We start from the raw sequence: 15,972 nt of genomic DNA on the forward strand, positions 1-15,972 counted from the left end.
CTGATTGTTAGAACAGATTTAGGTGCTTAATCTTTTCTCAGCTGGAAGGTTTGTTTTACGTTTTATTTTAATATTAGGTCTGGCCTGTCATACTCACTCAACAAATGAGCTCTGTGTTCCTACCTTTTAATATCAGTAGTTGAATGTTCTAAATGACATTAGTTTGATGTGAAATCTTTTATCACACAGAGTGAATATTACCTTCAAAGCTCTTAATCCTTGTTAATATAAATTAACTTAGTAAAATGTGGACTTCAAATCATTTTTAAACTTTTTTTAATTTTCTTTCTTTTTTTTTTTTTTTGTTTTTGTTTTTTTGAAACAGAGTTTCTCTGTGTAGCGTTGGGGGACCAGACTGGCCTTGAACTCACAGAGATCCTCCTGCCTCTGCCTCTTTAAAGGCGTGTGTCAACACACCCAGCTGAATTAGTATTATTTTTTAATCATCACAATTGATTCTTTCCAAAATCATCTTCCTTTGTTGCCTTATGTGCTTGCATTTTATAGCTGCCTATTCTAACACTTGGAGGTCCAGCACACTGCTGACCCAAAACCCTTTTACAGCTGATAATTAGTTTGGGCTTGAAAGGTGGAGGGAGGAAAGGGGGACGCACTTCTGTGTGAATTGCAGTTACTTTACTTACACGACTTAACAATTTGTGAGGTATACAGCACTGTGGTGAAAGCCATTGCTTTGATTTTAAATATCAGACTGTAATATTTTACAGTTTCACCGAAGAACATTTAGTCTGATGAAATATTAATTCCAGAATTCTTAAGGGCTTGTAAGTAAGGAACCTAAAAGGAAATAAAACTTAAATGGCAATTATTTGATAGTGCCATATAGTTAATTTTAACATGGAAAGTTACATGAGTGAACGGTGGCCATTTGTACCTTTTCTGTGGGATTTTAATAATATGTTACAGTTTTTCAATCAAGTACCTTGATCTTTTGCTGAAGCAACCAGAAAGAATTTCACTGTTTTATTTGACCAGTGCTTTTATCCGTGCTTCATATGAAGAAAGACATGAGAAATTGCTGTTCTAGTTGATAATGAATCCACTAAGATTTTTAAGATTAGAGAACATAAATAGAACTTAATGTGAACTCAGGAAACTCCTTCAGACAAAGAAGGTGAATGGGGTTGCAAGACAATGTGTTTTTAAGGAAAGCAACACACCTTAGGACAGGGTACTGTGAATGTCCTGCCTGTCTAGAGCCTGGTCATGAAATGCTCTAGATGCTGAGGCAGAGTACCTCGTGAGCTTTAGGAAGGAAGTGGAGATACGGTGATTTCTATGTTATATGCTATGTGACTTAATCTTGTTAATATTTCACTATACAGCCATGTATTTTGTATTAATCTGTTATGTAATCAAGTTTTATATGTTACCAACTATCTACTAAACAGCTGTTTTAATAAGATTATAATTTTTTCATGTGATTACCATATTGAACAGTGCGTAAACTCAGCATTAGAAGAACAGTTGGGGTGAGTAGACTACAGTCGAAGCATGTTGTCCTGTGGGAGTGTCTGATGCTTAGATGAAGGGAGTGAAGTTCATCCAGATGAACAGTCCACTGCACTGAGTGGACAAGACCCTTGAAGGTATAAAACATGTTCACATATGTAATACTTTCTCTGACACTTTGAACATTTCCAAAAGGTCCACAGGCTAAAGGCTATGCTCAACACTTTTAGGAGGCAGTGGAGCACTGGGGAGGTGAAGGCAGTGGGAGTCTTGGGATCAGCAGCAGCATGCCCTCAGCGGTTATTGTAGGACCCTGGGCCCTACGTGATCTCTGGCTCCCCGGCTTATCATGAGGTATCACAGGCTCCTACTGTGATGAGTTATCTTACCCAAGACCAAGAGTAGTGAAGCCAGTAATGTGACCAACCTTCTGAAACTATGAGCCAAAGAACCTGTTTCCCTTTGTGAGTTGATTATGTCTGGTGCTCTTCTATGCTTGCAAGAAATGAGCAGCAGGTGGTGAACAGAACTTTTGATTTTGGCTTGCTAGTATAGCCCAATATAAACAAGGGAGGGTTTTTTTTTTTAATCTTCAGTTGCACAAATAGAAGTATGGTATCCAGAACAAAGTGCATGATAATTTTTATCACTCCTCATTTCAGCCCAAAAAGGCATAATGACTTAGATATGAATGTGTATTGTATCAAAGCTGGTAGAAATGGTTTGGAAAATCATGAACTCTGAGACCAGTTTGTTTGCCAAGCACTGCTTCCTGCCTCATCTCTTTTTATGTTTCCTGCAAGAGTCACCATAAACTCCAGATATTAATAGTTTTTCCCATTCAGGAAATAGAAATTATCACTTGCTCAGCATTTAAATCTCTAGTGTATAAATTAGAAAATGTAGGTGCCATAATAGTTTTTATGCCCTCATAGGAAAAAATAATGCCCTCATGGCTTTAAAAAAATGAATATTCATTTTATGCTTTGCTAGCAAATTCAGAATTACTTCCAGTACTTAGAAACTTCCTAGGGAATGGTTAGTTTCCTATACTATAGTTATATTCAGCTTCATTGCTTTCCTTGTTTCATAGTTTACTACTTTTCTAGAGTTCAATATTTTGTGCCTCTTCTGACTTTATTGGGTGTTTTATTTTACCACCATGTAACATTTTCAAATTATTTGTTATGAACATTAATTATTTTCAAGAAACCACAGAATTACCTGCTTTGATTAGAGCTAATGTCCAAGCAAAATCATTTGGTTCTTAAGGAATGCCACATAGAGTAATGGAAATAATTCTGTTGATATATCCATCCTTATGTATCTGAGCTAAAACAAGAGAATATTCACATAAATTGTAAACAGCTGGATGCAAGTTTTCTAATAACTGGTGTTAGTGATGAGGGTCTTGTAGGAATGACAGGTGACTGTATTTCTCCACATATACTCATTTTTACCTTTAAAATTACAGTAGAGGATTTTCCATTTTAGACTAGCAAATAGTGTTAGAATGCTAGCAGTCATTTCTCCACTGGCAGAAATGTTTGGCTTTCTGAGAGGGAGGGGCATTGGTACCACCCTCCCTGAGTTTTCTGCACCCCTTGCAGTGGCTCTTCCACTGATGAATACCCCCAGTGCTTCTGACATCCTTCTTCAAATATTTATGTTTTATTTTAAATTAGGTGCACATGTGTGGGATTATATGTGCATGAGTGCAAGTTCCCAAGTAGCCAGAGGTGTCCGATCCCCCGGAGCTGGAGTTACAGGCATAGGTTCTGTGAACCAAACTCAGATTCTTTACAAGAACAAGAAGTGCTCTCCACGACAAGCCCACTCTTTAGCCCAAGCTGACCTCGGACTTGTTATAGAGAATAAAATAATGACTTTGGGAGTACTTCCTAGGAAGTATAATACTTGCTCAGTCTCTTTCCTTCCCTCCCAACCGTGTCGATCCTTGGTGTTGACAGTTCTAATTAAGAAAGAGCTCCGCTTAGGTGCCACATGGCCAGAAACTCACTCTTGTGGAGTCTGGACGGCCAAGGTTAGCTGTATCTGGCAAAGTGAGAAGGTGGAAGAAGTGGGCTTCAGACCTGTCCAAGGCCAGCTTTGACATCCAGGGGTAAACTGAGGTGGGATATAGAGTCAGTGACTGATGAGCAGACTTTCTCTAAGGGAATTAAGCTTGATTTACTGGGGCTTGTTCTCCCTGTAGCTGGTGGAATACTCTTTTATTCTTTGAATTTACTGGGGCTGGCAAAATAGAAAAAGAGAAGGGGAAATAATCACACACACATTCACACACATACATACATACATACATACATACATATATCATGTAATCAAGCGCTTCATGGATCAAGCAACACGAGCTCCAACAACTTCATTCATATACATACATATAACACCCATACATTCACACATTGGATGGATAGAGCAAACTCCAGCAGGCAAGATCCAACAATTTTATTTTTTCCCTTAACCTTTTTATACCACCTAAGACAAAATTCTGTATGTAAGAAAAAAAAAATTGCCTCATAGCCACAAGTTACATAATCTCTAAAGACAGCCACCACAAAAAGTCTTCAAAAGGAGATTAAAATAATTACACAAAAGAAAATTATAACAGGATTATTGATTATGTATTTTTCTTAACTAACTAAACATTTCCCATCTATCTTTCTTTCCACAAGATCATTGTAACCCCAAAGCAACAATTCACTGCTGTGCAAGACAGTGAACCGTCTCCAGGAAGCTCACCTGCCCACTGCAGTCCCTCCTGCATGGCGTCTACCTGCGAGCTGGAAAATTCCTGTGCTTCCAGTCCAGTTGCAGGCCACCTTCTCACAGGACATCACACACAGCCACCCTTCCTTCTCACATGACACCTCACATGGACAGCCTTCCTTCTTACATGACACCTCACACAGACACCCTTCCTTCTCACAGGACATCACACACAGCCACCCTTCCTTCTCACATGACACCTCACATGGACAGCCTTCCTTCTTACATGACACCTCACACAGACACCCTTCCTTCTCACAGGACATCACACACAGCCACCCTTCCTTCTCACATCACATCCCACACACGGGGACAGTCTTCCTTCTCACAGGACATCACACACGGATACCCTTCCTTCTTACATGACACCTCACATGGACAGCCTTCCTTCTTACATGACATCCCGCACACGGGGACAGTCTTCCTTCTCACATGACATTCCACACGGATACCCTTCCTTCTTACATGACGTCACACACGGGGATGTGTGCTTTAACTCCATGCAGATTCCTTACACTGCCCTATGTTCTCAGTGGCTCTGTGTTTAGCATATTCTTTCCTGATTGACTCTCCACCCTTTATTAACATGTGTGAGACTGCTGCACCTTTGATCAGTCACCCAACCTTATCTGCTGTCTCCTCTATTTCTTTGTAGAAGAATGTTTTCTTCTTTGGTTGTTACTGTTTTAAGAATCTAGAAAACCTCCTCAGCTTCTTCTTGGTCCACTTAGGGCTCTCCTACTCCAGGCCATCAGCATCTTACGTGGTTATGCAGATGTACATTCGCTATTAGTGAATGTAGGTTCTTGAATGTTATCATAGTCGGCTTTCTTTCACTATCATAGAACACCTGCGATAATTGTCTTACAAGTAGAAGAGGTTTTTTTCGACTCGTTGTTTTAAGATTTCATTTGATAGTCACTTGGACCTGTTGAATTGGCCCTGTGGCAAGACAGTACTTCATAGTAGAGGAATCTGCTCACCTTGTGACTGCCAGGAAGCGGAGAGGAAGGCATGTTCTGCAGTCAAAATATCTTCTCACTGCCTCAAGGTTCCTCAGCTCCCTAGTAGTTCCACAGGCCAAGTGTTGAAAACTTGAACCTTGAGGGGCTGGGATTATTTTGGTCCAAGCATGATGTGTATCATCAGTCTTTTATATTATGAGGAGAATAAGTAAATTTAGTCCTGCTTTCTATTACTAAGTGGGTGTTTAGCATATAGGGCTCACTCTTTAGAAACTATAAAACTACCTTTATCCCCCTTCTCTGTGTCATCCTTATCAGTACTATACCCCTTCTCTCCATGTGAAAATAAAAGCTGCAGATCTTTTTCTGACTTTAGCCACTATTGTATTGGAAGTAGCTCCCTAAGGTTTGATTGCCGCCCTAGGTTTCAAAGGATTACCTGCAGCTTCTGAAGCTGATGACTACATTCCTCATACTAGCTCTCATACTAGCATTTTTGTTGTTGTTGCTATTGTATTAAAAGTTTAATTTGCAGAATTTTCCTGATTTGAATTTGTGCAAATATTTTTTTAAATTGTCATCTTAAACTAAGCTGTTAAATTCTTTTGTTTTATTAATCACATTACATCCCAGCTGTAGCTCCCTCCCTACCCCCCTCCCAATCCCACCCTCCCTCATCTCCTCCCATGCCCCTCCCTAAGTCCACTGATAAGGGAGGTCTTCCTCTCCTTCCCTCTGACCCTAGCCTATCAGGTTTCATCAGGACTATCTGCACTGGCTTCCTATGTGGCCTAGTACAACTGCACTCCCCCTAAGGGGAGGTGATCAAAGAGCCAGCCACTGAGTTCATGTCAGAGACAGTCCCTGTTCCCCTTACTAGGATACCCACTTGGATACTGAGCTACTGTGGGCTACATCTGTTCAGGGGTAGGTTATCTCCATGTGTGATCCTTGGTTGGAGTATGAGTCTCAGAAAAGACCCCTGGGCCCAGATATCCTGGTTCTGTTGCTCTTCTTATGGAGCTCCTGTCCCCTCCAGGTCTTACTATCTCCCCCTTCTTTCATAAGTTTCCCTGAACTCTGCCCAAAGTTTGGCTATGAGTCTCAGCATCTGCTTTGATACCCTGCTGGGTAGAGTCTTTCAGAGGCCCTCTGTGGTAGGCTCCTGTCGTGTTCCCTGTTTTCTCCCTTTCTCATATCCATCCCATTTGCCTTTCTGAGTGAGGACTGCTCATCTTAGCCAGGGTCCTCCTTCTTGCTTAGCTTCTTTAGGTGTACAGATTTTAGTGTGTTTATCCTATATTATATGTCTAATATCCACTTATAAGTGAGCATATACCATGTGTGTCTTTCTGTTTCTGGGATACCTCACTCAGGATGATCTTTTCTAGTTCCCACCATTTGCTTGCAAATTTCATCATTTCCTTGTTTCTAATAGCTGAGTAGTATTCCATTGTGTAAATGTACCATAATTTCTGTACCCATTCCTCCATTGAGGGAAATCTGTGTTGTTTCCAGATTCCGGCTGCTACAAATAAATCTGCTGCGAACATAATTGAGCAAATGTCCTTGTCATCAGAACAAAACAACAGTATACAGACTGGGAAAGGATTTTCACCAATGCTATATCTGACAGGGCTAATACCCAGAATATATAAAAAACACAAGGAGTTAAAAAGCAACAAATCAAGTAATCCAATTAAAAAATGAGGTACAGAGATAAACAGAGAATTCTCTGTAGGGGGATATAGAATGACAGAGAAACACTTAAAGAAATGCTCAATGTCCTTAGTCATCAGGGAAATGTAAATCAAAATAACCCTGAGATTTCACTGGCTAAGATCAAAAACTCAAGTGACAATACATGCCATTGCTGGTGGGAATGTAAACTTGTAAAACCACTTTGGAAATCAATATGGTGCTTTCTCAGACAATTAGGAATAGTGCTTCCTCAAGGTCCAGCTATACCTCTCCTAGACATATATCCAAAAATATGCTCCTACTGGCCTTTTTGTAGCCTCAGAAAACTACTTAATTTATCTTTCTGTTTTCTTCATCTGTTAAATAGGGATGATGATAATAATGTAAATTAGGGGAAGACACAAGAAAAAAAAGTACCTGACAGATAACATGAGCTCAGTAAAGGCTAGTTTTTAATGTTATTGTAGTCATGGGATCCAGGCTGAACCCACTTACTTTTCATGTTAATGAGTTTCAAAGGTCTTACAAGCAATAAACCTCTGACTTGGAACAGAAGTCTCAGCTCTGTATACTGTAACTTTTTAAGAAAAGTTGATTTAATTTGTTATAGAATAGTTTTATCATACTTTTCTTCTCCATCACCTCCTAGGTCCTCCCAACTTTCCTATCGACACAACTTCCTATTCATTTTCTCTCTTTCTCAAAAAGCAAAAACCAAAAACAAACCCAGGAAAACCCCCCCCAAAAAAAAAAAGAAAGAAACAAAAGAAAAGGGAAAAAAGAGAAAATCAGTAAGACAGAAAATACACAATATAAACAAACAAACATGGGGTTCATTTTGTGGTGGCCAGACACTCCTGGGCATGGAGCCTGCCCCGCTGTGGGGTTTATATAGCCAGTGACACTCCGTGGCAGTACCTCGGGGTTAAGGCTGTCTGTGGGATCCTTAGCCAAGACCCATGCATTCCCGCCACTGGAGGCTTTACATGGAGGCAGAGGAAGTCTGGTTGGGACATTGTCTCATCTATCACATGGCGACTCCACTCATTCTTTTCATATGTGTGTGTGCTTTAGGAAATTTCTACAGTAGTAGGTTGCCGTACGACTTTTTAAGCTTTGCCATATGAATTCATAGGACTTTTGCCATATGAATTTTAAGTTTTCACACTTCTGCTATTAAGTGGGTCAGCAGAAATACGACTCTTAATCACCCCTATTGTCTGCCTTCATCTTTTCTCAGAACCTCTTGCTTTCCCCTCCCAACTTCATATCCTCTTTTTTTTTGTTTGTTTTTGTTTTATTACCCATGGAGTCAGGTTGATGAAGCTCATATGCACATTGGGAATAGGGCCATGTGCTGGAGTGTCAGCAGCTAATCACCAGTTAAGGACAAGGTCTCGGGAGCCTCTCTCCTACCTATGCTGGACTGGCTGATGGCCAGCCAGTGAGTCCCGGGGACCTGTATCTTCGGATTGCAGTGATTGCACACCTCCATGTCTTCATATGGACACTGCAAACTGACCTGGACCTTGTGCCTACAAGGCAAGCACTGCACCAACTGGAGTGTCCTCCAGCCCCAGTGATGGGTTCTTCCCCCAAATACATCTCTTATTGGAAACAACCCCTTCTTAATAGCAGTTTCTTAAGTGTTTTCCTTTTACCTGATCTCTTTGCCTCACTAGTTTTTCTTCCCACATGTGGAGTTAAGTACTTTATTGAACAGGGGGAAAATTTATAAAAACCTGGATTATGTAGATATAAAAAGGGGAAGATTACAACTGACTAAGAACAAAGGAGTTCTTCTGTTAATGTGCAGTAGACATAATATAGGGAAAAGCACATTCTGAACCAGCTAGAAGGCAGGGTCTCAGTGTCATCGACACTGGCCAAGAGAAACTCGTAGATAGGAAAGGATGCAGATCAAATCATCTTGTAAAGACTATTTTGAAGTGCCATATACCACATTTTTATTTATCTTTGTGTAAGTGTGACAGTTTAAGTTATCTTAATTGTGTGACATCATTTATTGCGTATTTCTTATAGTGACTCTTCTGTTTCTTGGATTCAGCTATTATTTGTACATTCTTGCACAACTCTTATTCCCATGGAAATATCAGTTCTTTTTCATGCCCTCCATATTTGTCTTGTGAAATTCAGTAGTCAGTGGGTATAATTTACTAACTTGCATTTCAGTTTTGTGAAACTGCGTATATTTCATGTCCCTCTTAATCTCAACTACTTGTTGCCATAAAATGTCAACTCTTGTCAATTCTAAAAAGAAACCTGCTTTTTCATCCCTTGAACAGGAAATTGTACATTTTTTTTTACAAGTAATTTAGGTCAAATCATAAATTTCATTGCTAACTTCTTTTTCTAAGCTTCAAAACCCATGAAGTCTGAAATTGAAAGATTTATTTGACATGGTCTCTCCTCTCCCATCTCCAACTTAATAGAGGTCATCTGTAGCCTCCAGTTTTAAATTAGTGCCGTTAAAAAAAAAAAAACTGTTTAGAGAAAACAGGCCTGATGTATTAATCTACTTTTACAACCTCAGTTCTTTGCTTTTACTCTAAGGTTATTGAAATATCAATAGAAACTTAAAGTCTTGCATTTTTATTAGTTTTGCTTAATTTTTAAGTCATACAAATGACATCTTTATTTTAAACTAGTAAACTAAAATCAAAATCTTACTAAGAAATTCATCAAAGGACCTCCCAACCTATTCATTCTTGAGTAAATTTTCTCCTGAGAAATAGGATACGTGTTAAACAGAAACAGTATTTAATTAAGCTCCTCGGTGTACCATAGCCATCTTAGGGTTGTAAATACGTCATTGTTTTCTGTAAGTCATTGCAGATGTCCTATGTACTAGATACCTCTAAATGAATAATAGACTTTGAGGATCTTTTCGCTTGCTCACTATATGTGCCTTCAGAGTCAATGCTGCCTGAGGTGGAAGCTGTCGTCATTTTACTCTTGTTGCGTCTGTTTTTCTTTTTGTATACTTGAGTTTTGTCTGGTTTTCTGAACTGGGTCTTGCTATGTGGCCTAAGTAGGCATCAGTGTCTCCAGTCTTACCTGCCTTCATCTCCCAAATGCAAACGCCACGAACCCAAGCAAGTTGTTGTCCTTTTAAAAGCCATTTGATACAAGAGCAGGGTTCTATTCCTAGAGTTAATGGAGAATTTATAAAAACTGTAGATGTGTCACCATTCATGTATGAAGTTTTGTTTATGTCTAAAGATGCCCATCAAAATAAATTAAGTAGATTTGGTGGGTATTTTTTTGGGGGGGGTTCTCTTCAAAGAATAAGCAATTGATGTTGCTAATTAAGAAATCTATTAAGCAAAATGAACAAAGACTAACTATAGCAATTTTTATATGTCGTGTGTGTGTGTGTGTGTGTGTGTGTGTGTGTGTGTACATGTGTGTGTTTTCTTGGAAACCTCATGCTTTACAAATCACACACACACACTAAAATAACAAGGCTTTTGAGAAAAGTGGTGCTGGTTTGGATCTCTTACAACTATTTAACTTTATAAATGTAGAAAGAACAAATGAACTACCAGTCTGAATACCACTGTCAGATATCTGTGGCCTTGTGGACCTAGAATTGGCTTGTATTTGCAGCCACATAGGATGGGTCACGCTTGTTTCTTCAAGACGTTTGTTTCCAACAGAGACCAGTATACAAACAACAACAACAAACACACACCCACAACAGTTCAGACAAATCCTTTTCTGGGAAGGTGCTGTTTTCCTGCCGGCATGGTGGCCTCACATGCAGAAGAAAGCCAGGCAGCTCATACTCCCTGTAGGGAAGAAGGTGCTTCTAGAAACTCCTACCTCAAGTCATTAGCATGCTAATGAATTTTTTCATACACTTTTACATTATACTAACAAAATGTCTCCCTTTGCCAATTACATATAAATGAACTATTGTAGAATTAACTAGACCATAGCTAAAATAATTATGTCTAAGCAATGGAGAAGGCATGGACTGAATGAGTGGAGGTGAAAGAAAGTCAAGATTGAAATTGGGAGTTCTGTCAAAGTCTGGAAAGATGAGGTGTAAAAGATCTGAAAAGACAAGTATTTTGTCTTTACAAATGTGGGAGCTGGAAAAAATGGCTCAGTGGTTAGGAGCACTGGCTGTTTTTACAGAAGACCTGGGTTCAATGCCCAGCACCCACATGGCGGCTCACAACTGTCTATAATTCTAGTTCCAGAGGATCTAACGCCCTCACTCGGACATACAGGAAGGCAAAACACCAATGAGCTTGGAATGTACAGTGAACATGTGACCATGCAGATTACCTGGCTAGAGAGTTTAAGCACACAACATACAGACTGTAGTTAATGTAAGAGTGATGAAGAGAAGAGAGAATCTGGGACACTCCATGAACAGTGCTTGATCAGAGTGGCTGGGAGGGGCACTAAGCCAGGAAAACCTACCAGGCAGTCGGAGGAGAGCCAGGAGAAGCTTTGTCAGCCCAGTCAAGGTAGTAGATCCTAACAACCTTCTTTACTTAAAAGGTTAATGCTAGGTGCTCTAGAAAGATAATTGTCTTGGGAACTGGGGGCCCACTGGATTTGGCAGTGTAGGTGTATAGTTTTTGGTGTGTATGTGTGTAGTTTTTGTTGTTAGAATTGAAAATCTGATTTCAGTAGATCATAGAAATGCAGAGCAAGGAAAGGAAGAAACGCCTTGGTTATTTTGGTGAGCTTGTGGAAATGTACCACAGATGAAAATGATAAGGAGCAGGAGAGCCACCATGGATGTTGGAAGCGCTCCTTATTTAACATGAGAAATTAAAACTGAGGGAGTTTAAGTAGTTTCTGCTGCTGTAAAGTCAGTAATGGGAGATGGAAAAGAGAGCCTCTGATCTTCCCCTTCCTGCTTATCAGTATAACACAGACCAACTCGACCAACTCTTACCAAACAGAAAAATAAATCATAATAGTTCGATTTGGCAATTTAACACATTCTTTCTTAGGTATAAGATGTTGTATTACAATTCTGCTAGAGTTTATCTATAATACATTGTAGTTGGGTGTGTTGAATAACATGACATGGATCACCATAAAGAATGGTAAAATATTTGAGAAGATTGTTATGTTAACCCTGATCTAAAGTTTATGCAGTGATATATGTATTTATGTGAAATCATGTTAGCACACAGTTTTAATGAGTTTATAGTGCAAATGAAGGTTCTTTTAAAGCCATTGAACAAAATACCAAATTTTGCCATATTGTGAATGTACAAAACAAAGTCAGAGTATCTAAAATGCATCCAGGAAAATCTTTGATACCGTAGTTTTGTATTTACTGTGGGGAATAATGTCTGTCTTAAAATAATGTCACCAAGAATACAGACAGGCTTATAAGTGTAGTAAGTCTTAGACTAATTCTGTCTGTGGCAGCTCGTCTCAGCCTTGTGCAGGTGTGTACAAGCGTTCATGTGTACTCATTCGTGTTCACGTATGCCCGTGTGTATGCGTGCATTCACGTGTCCTGTGCATCACACAAAGTTTTCTTTTTTGGCATGTGAGCACCACCTATTGGTTTCTCATGGACATCGATACAATTTTTCTAGTTTTCCCTAGAGCTAGTCTAGTGTGGAGTTTTCTTCTGTGGCAGTCTGCTTCATCCAGAGTTCCATGAGATCATGGTCGCTGTGTTAGCAAAGTGGAAAGAAAGCTGTATTTTGTTTTCAATAAATAATAGAATTGCACCTGAGAACTTGAGTCTTTTCTGAACCACCATTCATTAAAGTATCTTTTTTTCTTGTAAAAGAGGGAATTTACTCTGTAATGAGTCTGGGATGACCTCAGGCTTCTGACTTTCGTGCCTGTGATTGGAGGGGTGTTCCAGTATGCCCACTCCAAGACATTTACTAGTACTGAAAGTTAATGACTACAGTATATTAATTAATTAATTAATTGAGAAATGAGAAACAGCAGCCTTGACTGTTCCTGGGCAGTGAGAGCCCTTGGTGTGTGTGTCCCTGTCTGCTGGGTCATGAATCTTCATGTTCTAAAAGTGGTTTGCATCTACCCCTTTGGCAGTACATTCTGATTTCCTCTTAGGCTTGAACTTAGGCTCTGAAAAGGATATACTTTAAAACATCAGCAGTGGATTTTCAACAGATAATAGATTGTTCTGTAGACTCAGGAATTGAATGTAAGCCCTCTGGCATGCTACATTTTGAACACCGTCAGTGATGTTTCCTAACCTAGCATCGTTAGTCTAAACTGAGTGTCATCAGCCTCTTTCTTAAAGGAAAGGTTTTGCCTGACATAACTGCATTGAGGATATTTGGCTTTACAAGTCTGGTCGCCTGCTTTTTAAACTAAGGGTCAGAGTTCAGGCCATGTGCCAAGAGCACTGCTTACACTACCTCATTTTCTCCCTCAGCAATGTTTTTTGTAAGTACAGATACTAATTAATTAATTGGGACATTGTGCTCATCAGTGTTTTTACTTTGATATGTATTTTTTATCATGTTGATATCTTATTTATCACTTTGATATCATATTTATCATTTATCATATATATCATTTATCATTTTGATCTCTGCACCTAACCCTAAAAGCCCTGACACCTGAATGATCTGACTGGAAAAGTTCCTTGCCTGCCAGTAATATCCAAATAAGGATAAGGCTCTTTTTCTAGAGGGGAGAAAATAAAATGCCACAGTGAGGCAGAGAAGCTTTCTGAGTTTGCTGAACCACATCTTAGCATGCGATTTGGTGTCTGAGGTGTTTTTGGTTTTTTAAAGAAAAGCTGTTGTTTTATTTAATATATAATGACTAGCAAAGGTTGCTGTGGCTGTCTTCCAGCTTGTGGAGAGACTCCAGAACAAATCCGAGCTCCGAGCGGAATAATCACGAGTCCAGGCTGGCCCTCAGACTACCCTGCAAAAATCAACTGTAGCTGGCTCATACGTGCAAACCCAGGAGAAATCATTACTATAAGGTAACTCCACCTTTCACAGTATTAGTCTTTTATTTAGAAATAGGAATACAGCTCCTAACGGTACAGCAATATAAAATATTTTACAGAACATAAAATAAGTTATGACTATCAGTGTTACTTAAAAAATAAGTAATGATATAATCAGTGTGTTTTCAGCATTTTCTGTCACTGATAGCATGTTGTACAGAGATGGAAATCCTCCTGCCTCAGCCTCCAGAGGGCTGGCTATCAGGAATGTATCGCTACACTCAGATACTTTTTAGAAACAGTATAATTTTTACCAAATATGGGGCTTTTGCTATAAAACTAGATTCATAGGGATTTGTATCTATGAACTTAAAAGCTGTAGCTCAGCAGTTAAGAGCACTTGCTGATCTTACAGAAGACCAGAGCTCTGTTCCCAGCACCCATCCACACAGAGACTCACAACTCTCTGTAAGTCCAGTTCTAGGGGCTCTGACACCCTCCTGGTCTCAAGGGCACTGCACACATGTGGTGTACTTAAATACACTCAGATGACACACACACATGTATATAAGATAAAAAATATTTTAAAAAATATGTAGCTTACCAGCCCACTCATGTAAAACTTGGAGATTCTTGCAGCCCAGAATGGTAAGGAACACTGCCATGAGAATTTGATTGTGAATTGCATCTCGGAGATTTCACAAAGCAAAATAAAGGGTTCTGTTGAAATGCAGAACAAATCTGGAAGTAAGCCCCATATCTACAGGTTTTTTTTTCCAGACTTGGGAAGGAGATAACGAATTTAGATTTATACAGATAAAAGGTTACATTATTATTAAAAGTCTTCATATGATAATAGCCAAATTTTTAGAAAAAACAACAGGGGTTTACATAGAGATGTGAATTTCATGTGTGACTGTTAAAAATGATCTTGTTATTCAAAGAATCATATTGTGAATCCCATTCAGATATACAAAGGAGGCTATGACAAGAAATTTTTAATTGACTTCTTTTTGATAAGTAAATAAAAAGTCTACTGCTTCCAGGCGGGTGCTCTAAAATGTCTAACTGTGTGAGTAAGGGTAAAATGAGCATCCAACCTCAAATTTGTGGTCAAATTTAAATCCTTAAAACATGAACTAGATAGGAATATGGAAGTGTGCTGGGGTTTGATTGTTTGATATTTTAAGAGGCTGAGCTGGATATGTAGCCGCAGACCCTGAATTTGTGATCTTTCTGCCTCGGTTTCCTTAAGAAGCATGCTTTTAAGCAGTCTGAAGTGAAGTGGGGTAGAAGACCTTAGGAAAACTGCCTCTCAGCAAATATGAGTGGCTTTGCAACCTGCTGACCCCATGGCAGGATTTGCAGTTGTGTGGACCACCATGCAAGAAAGGTTGTAAAGGAGAAACCTGATAGGGAAGGCAGAGAAGGAGGGATGGAGGAAGGAGGGGTTCCATATCGAAGAACCTCCCACAAGGTGAGCCTACAACCCAAACTCCAATATGGCAAAAAAGCATAAATTCCATGACAGAGCCAACAGAATCAACCTGCAGTACAGGCTTGCGCAGGCGCTGTAGTATCTATGACAGCAGGAGCTTCTTCCTTAACCTTTTGTCCTCTCAGTACTTGGTTGTCTGGTAAAACTTCTGAACTAATTCCAAGAATGTTTTTTAGTTCATAAAGCAAGTAGCTTTACAAAGTCTAATAGCATTAAAATATAACTACTGGGTGTATTTGAATATTTATACTATAGTAATATATGCTTATTGACATGTTGACTAAAACAAATCACAGTTCTAATAACTTTTCAGTATAAATAGTATTTTAGACAGTTAAAAACCTATGTAATATAAAAATCTGACTCCGTATGTGTAAGAGAAAGATGTGTGTGAGTAGAGATTTCTGAAAGTGTTGTACATAATTATGGAAGGCCAGAGACAATGATCTGCCTGAGTTGGAGCCATTCAGAGTATTTAAAGAGAAAATAGCTTGACATAATTCTTGTAGTTAACTTCCTTATCACTTGATCACTTGATTTAAAGCAGAAGCAGAGAGAGAAAGTCAAATTTTCATTTGTTAGCAAGCCGTGTTCAGATGTTG

The 15,972-nt window shown here is 39.2% G+C and overlaps 1 protein-coding gene across 3 annotated transcripts in view; it reads left to right on the forward strand.

Annotated features, from left to right (window-relative positions):
* Lrp12 (LDL receptor related protein 12) overlaps positions 1 to 15,972 on the forward strand; it is a 72,571-nt gene that overhangs the window by 47,071 nt on the left and 9,528 nt on the right. For 2 of the 3 annotated variants that reach the window (XM_021656461.2, XM_060389516.1), the window contains one exon: positions 13,770 to 13,905. In XM_021656461.2, the coding sequence (XP_021512136.1) occupies positions 13,770 to 13,905 (136 nt within the window). Of the gene's footprint in view, positions 1 to 13,748; positions 13,906 to 15,972 lie in introns of all 3 variants that reach the window. The other variant, XM_060389515.1, reaches the window with a different exon arrangement.

The sequence above is a fragment of the Meriones unguiculatus genome, chromosome 8 (assembly GCF_030254825.1).
Source record: "Meriones unguiculatus strain TT.TT164.6M chromosome 8, Bangor_MerUng_6.1, whole genome shotgun sequence".
In the NCBI taxonomy this organism is placed as follows: domain Eukaryota; kingdom Metazoa; phylum Chordata; class Mammalia; order Rodentia; family Muridae; genus Meriones; species Meriones unguiculatus.